General features: G+C 36.6%; 1 protein-coding gene and 1 pseudogene across 1 annotated transcript; one reads left to right on the forward strand and one right to left on the reverse strand.

Moving 5' to 3' along the window:
- Positions 1-3,611: 3,611 nt before the first annotated feature.
- On the forward strand, positions 3,612-4,145 carry LOC123565320 (uncharacterized). The gene has a single exon (XM_045359187.2). The coding sequence runs from the start codon at positions 3,612-3,614 to the stop codon at positions 4,143-4,145; it is 534 nt and encodes a 177-aa protein (XP_045215122.1).
- A 1,686-nt stretch (positions 4,146-5,831) lies between these two features.
- Positions 5,832-7,120, reverse strand: LOC123555863 (uncharacterized; annotated as a pseudogene).
- Between the last annotated feature and the right edge of the window lie 1,168 nt (positions 7,121-8,288).

The raw sequence follows: 8,288 nt of genomic DNA on the forward strand, positions 1-8,288 counted from the left end.
CAAAACCGGAACTAAACATTGTTATTTGTCTTTGAAACGTCATGGCGTCTTTGCTGTTTACGCACGTTGGTTTCCGCGCTTTGTTTAAATACGCAGCTAGAAGAAAAGTTCTAAAAAAAAGCCGTTCGATTGGCTTAATTTCTATTTTTATTTGTTTAATATGGTTTGTAAGAAAAAGATTCTGTCACCGTTTGTAGGTGCAGATGGGAATATCCGGCTCTCGGGCAACTGTTTACGCAGTTTCTCGGCTTGAGCCTCGTTAACGCCTAAACAGTTACCCTCGAGGCCGGAAATTCCCATCTGCACCTACAACCGGTGAAAGAATCTTATAGTCTATAGCGGCCCGATATCAGCTTCAATTTCGGCTGCAAATAGGAATGATGTCGGCCCGACGTCGGTAGACGGTATCGGGCCAACATCATAATGACATCGGTAAACATTTTCAAATGTCAGGATGTGCTGTCCATATATTTTTACATATAGATATGAGCCGTGCCATTAGAAAACCAACATAGTGGGTTTGCGACCAGCATGGATCCAGACCAGACTACGCATCTGCGCAGACTGGTCAGGATCCATGCTGTTCGCTTTCAAAACCTGTTGCAATTAGAGAAACCGTTAGCGAACAGCATGGATCCTGACCAGACTGCAGGGATGCGCAGGCTGGTCTGAATCCATGGTGGTCGCAAACCCACTATGTTGGTTTTCTCATAGCACGGCTCAGTTATATATTACTTCGGTCTGTACCCTACAAGTTGTAACATAAATCTTTTCTGTTACTGCAGTGACCATGGACAGCGACCAAGAAATATGTGTCCAATTTATACTGAAAGGCCATAACCTTTGTATTCTGGGGAAAGCAGGAACAGGGAAAACGTTCACATTGAAAAACATAGTAAACAGTCTCAAGTGTTTTAGGAATGTAGCATTAACGTGTTACACTGGAATTGCAGGTCTCCAGTACAAAGGTCTAAACCCATTGACTCTGCATAAATTTTCAGGAATGGAGGATGGTCGTCATTCTAAACAATACTTGACCCATTTGATTAAAACTGATGAAAGGTATACGGACACCAAAATTAGAATTGAAAACACCGACGTACTCATAATTGATGAGGTGTCCATGGTCAGTAAATCGGTGTTCGAGATTGTTGAGTATGTGTGCAGGGAAGTCAAAAACCCTAACAAAATATTTGGCGGAGTTCAAGTTGTGTTAAGCGGGGATTTTTTTCAACTCCCCCCCCCCCCCCCCCCCCCCCCCCCCCCCCCCCCCCCCCCCCCCGTGAAAGATGAAATCTATGGGGATAACGGAGATTATTGCTTTAAATCAAGTTTTTTTAATAACTTTTTTCCACATATCATAATTTTGAAAAGTATACACAGACAGAGAAAGCCCGTTTTGATTAACTCTATAAATGAACTTGAACATGGGAGCCCAAGTGAAAAGACAAATCAGTTTATAAAGTCATTATCAATGCCTCTTGATGTAGACGATCGGTCAAAAATTGTGAGGCTGCATGCTAGAAATCTTGAAGCTGATTTAAGTGACTTTGAACATATACAAACTATAAATGCACCTCTTCATACTTTTGAGTCAGAAGATAGCGGCGATGTATACTACTTGAATAAGTTTATTGCCCCAAAGCGGTTAGGTGTGAAGGTTGGTGCACGGGTAATGCTGTTAAGAAATATTAGTGAAATACATGTAAATGGTCTAGTTGGAACAGTTGTTTCCATAGAGAATGACTGCATTCAAGTCTCATTCGAAGGTATTGTTTTGAAAATTACACGGTTCGCATTCTGTAAATATGACCCCCTTACATCAGTTATAGCAAAAAGGTATCAATTTCCATTAAGACTGGCTTATGCCATTACCATACACAAAGCGCAATGCATGAGTTTGCCTTTAGTAGAAATTGATTGTAAGCACGCAAATTATCCAGGCCAAATAGGCGTGGCAGTTGGTCGAGCTGTGTCGTCGGATGGGCTGAGGATGTTGAATTATTCAAAATTTATGTGTAAAAAACACCCGAGCTGTGTTGATCAGTTTTATACTAATATTTGTCCAGTAGAACAGCCTACAATATCTGTAGACTGTTGCCATGTTACTCGTGATTTAACAAGTGAATGCCAAAACAACTCAAATATTGAGGACGCTAATTTTTCTGATAGTGAGACAGATGATCTGGACATTCTACATGACATTGACAACATTGACTTTAGTGATCACACTTACAGTAGATCCGAGGACCCACATCTTGGCACAGACCATAACTATGCATTCTCAGCAAATGAAACCAAAATGCAAATAGATTTTACAAACTCTTTAGGTGATTTCACCGGAACACGTGCAGAATCGGTTGCGCGTTCAGCGTTAAATGATTTATTAAACAACATGGATATCTCATCATGGTACTGGTATGAGCACGAATGTGTTCAGAATATGTTTGAAAAGTGTTGTACCTCTGCGCCAGGAAACATGACACCGGCGAATTTTACAGAGTTTTATTCATTATTTAATTCACATATCTCATCCAATGAATATATAGAAAAAATCAGTACATTTAAAGACATTCCATTTTCAACACAAATTTTGACTTCAGTTATGTTTACTATTCAAGGCAATATCTTACGAAATAAAGCTGAATCTGTTAAACGCGAATTAACAAGTCATATCATATTTCCGTCACCGGAGAATCCACAGTCGTCTGCTGGTAAAGGAAAAATACGATATGTAGGCGGCTACTGTGTTTCAAAAACCCGCTTTCGTCTTTGCTCTGTTATGAAGAATTCGCTTTTTATTCCTGGAATGGAAACAGAAATAGGTATTTTAAAACAACAGATAAGTATTCTGGATAACATGACTTTGTCATGTACGGAGTTACACAATAATTCCCGGTATGATGATACATTAGAGGAAACCTCACGAAAACAGAATACTCGTGAGGGACTTACTAACATAAATGACAATGTGTTTGAATTTTTCGAAAATTTAGAGATGACAGTAAGAAGTCTTATGAATTATGAAACTTTAGTGAAACAGAAAAAAATTCTGTTCAGATACGTACTGAAAAAACTTTTGTCGAACGGTGAACTTATAGAATGTTTTCTTAAAAGATGTTTCATGTTTAAAGAGAGGTCTGAAAGTGAAAATGTGGACAATAAAGATCCAGAATCGGGATTTATTGTAAAGGAAGTTTGCGAATTTCTCGCAGATACTTGCACGAATATTTTAGATATTTATGACAGAATAATTCGCCTCTTTGTATCAGTGGTATTCTCTCAGTTTCGGAAAGACTATTTACGAGTGCTGAAGAGAGAAAAGGGAAAAGCCCTCAGAAAAAAAGTATTAGACAAGAGTGCTAAGAAAAACATCGAAACAGTAACAGTAAAATTCATAAAAGATGACAAATCGAATGGAAAGAGCGTTTCCCATTACAAGCTTAAGGCATCTGCTTTAATTACAAAATGAAACATTTTACAGTGATTTCAAAAAGTCCGATATCATACTGTTACTTAAAGCATACGGTCAGGATGCCTCATCAAAAAATGTTAAACAACAGCTAGGCACGCAACTATTGGAAACTCTGAAAAGAGAAGACTGCGTTAAAATGCTTCACACACACTATTTCGATGAAGGAGTACAGAGCAATTCTTCAGTAACGGAACTTAACAGATTGGAACCTCTACCAAGCACATCTGGTGTATCAAGGGAAATAAGCATTCAGCTTGAACAATCATCTACCAACAGCGCTGAAGAGAGATCCGAGGATGCAAATGTAAAAAGGAGGAAAGTCACTACAGAAGCCAAGGTTAAACTTAAATCTAAATCTAAAGGAAAAAGAAAACGGGAACATCCAATTAAAGACACATTAGATAAACGGGGTAAATTACATAGTACTTGTAATAAGGACTCCAGTGTAAAGGGAAAAGGTAAACAGCTGAAACAATGTGTTAGTAGAGATAAATATGATGACGCAAGTGAAGCATGCGGAATATGTGGTAAATTTGAAAAGGAAGACGAGAACTGGATCTGCTGTGATGCATGTAATATCTGGTACCATAAGGACTGCGTAGGGCTTGATGAAGATGATTTTGACTACTTTTTAAATCTAGATGCAGTATATATTTGTCCGTTGTGTTAGTAAATTTCTAAATCTGAAACAAAAATCTGATAGTAGGAAAAACGTTCTGTGTATCTAAAGTAGACATTTTTCCTAACATGTTGTTATCTTTGTCGTATTGCAAATATTTTAGTGAAAGTATTTGATTATTTACTTTTATAAAGTCATAACAATTTGAAGTGGAATTCAATGTTTAACGGTGGAACTTTAATAAATGCGTCTACTGAATCTTGAATCTTGTTAATCATGTTAATGTTTTACAGAGATACAGTCAAAGCTGTCGCTAAAGACCACCCTTGAAAGAGCCAAAATGTGGTCTTTATTGGAAGGTGGTCTTTATTCACAGGTTTAAATACACTGTAAATGTTAAAATTGGAAATAAAACATATGGTCTTTATAGCTAAGTGGTCTCTGTTCATAGGTGATCATTAACACAGGTTTGACTGTATACATGTTTCAGCCAAAAAGCTTAGAATCAGAAAATGAGACATCAAGGTAGTTTTGCACGTTTTGATCTAAACATTTCTGCAATTAGAATTTGATGAGACCTTGAATTTTTAAATTTTCAGAAAATAATCGGAAAATTAGGCAGATAAAAAGGCACGGGTACATTTTTTCTAGACAGATATGAAAAATTTGGACCGCGCACAGAAGTTTTCATAATGAGCGGCGATGCAGCTGTATGTAGATTTTTATGAAACTTCTCGAGGTCATTTTTAAACATATGAGGGTAAAATGTGTAGACCCGTGCACTTGTTTTGATATATTTGCCTGATTTAGGAGTAATCTATTACTCTGATCTGTCCTAGCGAATACAGAGTCAGTAACAAACCGATTACAAACATACAAATTTTTGTATGAATACCATAATCCACCGCGCGAATGCTATTCTAAAAATAGCCAAGCTTTCCTTAAGAGGAATGTAGCTCAGTTTGACTGGTATGAAACCTGAAAGGATCGTTCAATTTTAACTATTAAACATAACATGTTAACCTACAACTATGAAACTAAACAATACGTACACAGCTGATAAGCGCTTCCAGACAACTATATTGTTCATATTGTAGAATACGTATAAAATTCTAGATCTACTGGTAACTTACAATAAATCATTCTCTTTCTATGCAGGTATCTAGTATTGATAATAGCAAAGTAATTAAGTATAATTAACTAAAATATTAATCACTTTCCAGAGGGTAAAATTACTAATGTATATCTATCTTTTTTTTCTAACACATTAAACTAGTTTGGGTTTTGGAGGACTGATTTGTGTGTTACTTTATTACTTTTTAATAATGCAAAACAATGCATTTTTGTTTTTGTTCAATCCCGTCTAGCAGACGACAAAAAAATACAGATCTAAAATAAAAAGAAGTTCTGTGTGACGTTTACATCGATATACACACTCGGCCAGTCAGCGATAATTTATACCTGGCGCGTCATAGTTCCTAAGTTATTGTCCGAAAGTATTGACCTGGCATTCATGAATATTCCGTATATTTCTGTAAATTAATTTTCGGTGTCCGAATATAAATAGCGGTATAACTAATATTGCATTTATCGTTCTTAACTGATATACTGTCGTATGTGCAGGTAGCTGTGCGGACAAATTTACAAAAAGAGTTTCATTTTCATTAAATTCATGTTCCAACTCCAGACTTATTCTGTTTTCCTGATAAATGACGTTCCGCCATTACTTCTGGTTAATCAAACGTGCAGGACTACCTTATGTATATTAACAAAAATACCTACTCTGTGTATATGATTATTCTGAATCACCTTCAGTGGTTGTCTCTTAACACCTGGATCATAGAACATAGCTCCAGCACTTGTACCACCTGTATTGGATTTACGAGATACGGTGTTTTCACCGAGAATGATAGTGTTCATGGTTCTGCTATATGTTAAATAATCTGGACTGGTATTGGAACCGTTATGAAGACCTCGTTGTTGGGAGAAGATATTTTCGATAACGTCACTATTTACTCTGCTTGGCACAACAGAACCAGCCGACTGACTGAATTTTATTTTACACATACTGTCAAATCCAAGTATGAGGGACACAATATCCTCTCTGGTCTGAAATGATATCAAGCTTTTCTCTTTCACCTTTTTATCAGTATCTTTGACAGTATTCTCCCATTTTTGGAACCACTTTAAAACAGTTCTGTTCTGATCCAGGCGGACATCTTCATAGTTTGAAATAGGTCTTTTATCCCTGAAATTTTTTACCAAAACAGACGTGTGTTTCAAAAGCTCAATACTACTATCAAGTTCAGTACCCTCTTCTCCGAGCGATTTCTGATAAAGTTGCATTAGGTGCAACATATTTTCATCTAAAACAGATTCCGCAAGCTTGTTCCTCATCTTTAATTGTGAGTTTAAAAAGAAATGGTCTTGTGTTAGCTGAGGATAAACCTTTAATGAGTTAACAGTAACATCCCATTGATAAGATTTGAACCAGTGTTCCCATATTATGCAATTGTCGTTATACATTAGTAATTTTTTATGACTTTGTTAATGACCACTCTTTGACAGATTATTCCTAATTTTTTTCATTACATGGGAGTAATCCATGATATACTTATTTTTGGCATCATTCGGTCATAAATATTGCTGAAGACCATTGTTTGCATAGTATCGGACGTTTTCTGATCTTCTGGTAAAAGCATTTTCATAAATGACCGGTTACTTTGTGCACCATCAAGACTGAGATATGTTACACGGAATCCATACAGACTTAAAAGTTTTACGGCTTTCCAGAATATTAAGTATAATTCGGACGGACAAGCCTGTTCAGTTGCATAGTGGGCGAAAGGGAATCTAAAACCTGTATGACCCAAAAACAAAATCTGTAATGCGTGCGTCGCAAGTTTTAAATCGTGTGAGCCCATTAGAGTTTTCATATGTACAGATTCGTCACAAACTTCAGTGAAACCAATCAGTTCAAATTCATCTCCCCTTCTCTTCAACTGAATATCATCTTGAAGGGCCATTTCATCCATAATCAAACCCCTTCATAACCCTCATCAGGCAAGTTACACAGTTCGGCTTCGCTCTTCATCCATTCTAAAATGTCCTTGTTAATTCCTGCATTTTGGTCTGCCTTGTTTTTGTACTTTTGGATTAATTTTGAGGATGGGAGAACTAAAAACCCACTTTTTGAAATATATTCATAGTTCTTAGGAGAACGACAGTACAATGTTAGGCAAAGTCTTATTATATTTCTATCCCATCGTCGACTTCTAGGAGTCTTTTTTGCATTCTCAAATTGTGACTTTAACATGACAGTCATTTTGTCACTTAAGCCTAATTTACGCAAGTGCGGTTCACTGTCGTCTATATTCTGAATAATTGATTCTAATACAGTTTGCATGTCACATGGTCAGATTCAATTAAGTGTACCTCATTTTCATTAACATTGGCTACTTGTTGATTATTACTAAGTACTGTTTCAGGTTCAGAAAGTAGGCCATGACTGTGGATAGAACTACACTCTTGTGGGGGTTTCTTCCATTCAACACCCATATACAGCTTAGTTAGTTTTGCCCAGTATTCCTTGCTTCTTGTTGACTTCACAAGTACCCCTTTAAAAACAGCTTTCATGGCTTTACCAATAGCTTGGGTACTGGCTCTACCACGAAGTTTTCTTTTTAGTTCAGTCAGATATATTTGTCCGTTTTCTGACCGAACAATATTATCTTTTAACCTGTAATGCAGATTGAAATGTGTTTAATTTGAGGCACACTAGAATGCGTTTTTCCTGTTCATATACACAGAAAACTTTATTTATATTGGTAAGATTTTTAAATATAATTCCACAGGCGGTGTGTGAAGTCACATAACAGAATAACACGACTTAGAGTGGATCCATAATATAACAAATAAACAAATAACGAACTCTCCGCGAGTGATTTGATTTATTCTTTTTTTGTTTTGCTTGAAGGTATGTCATACCGAGTTAATTTACATCTCATGACTGTCGAGTCAAACTTCAACATGAACTCGAATAAATCGTACACCGCCTTTCGCTCGAACTCGTCGTCAGGGTATTTTATTTGACAGCTCGAAAACAACCGTTCACTCGCACATTTTTTTGTCCCATTCGAGTTAAAAACATTAAAATTGTAATTATGGGTCCATTACCTTAACTATGCTTAGTAG

This window comes from Mercenaria mercenaria, chromosome 8 (genome assembly GCF_021730395.1).
Source record: "Mercenaria mercenaria strain notata chromosome 8, MADL_Memer_1, whole genome shotgun sequence".
Lineage (NCBI taxonomy): Eukaryota > Metazoa > Mollusca > Bivalvia > Venerida > Veneridae > Mercenaria > Mercenaria mercenaria.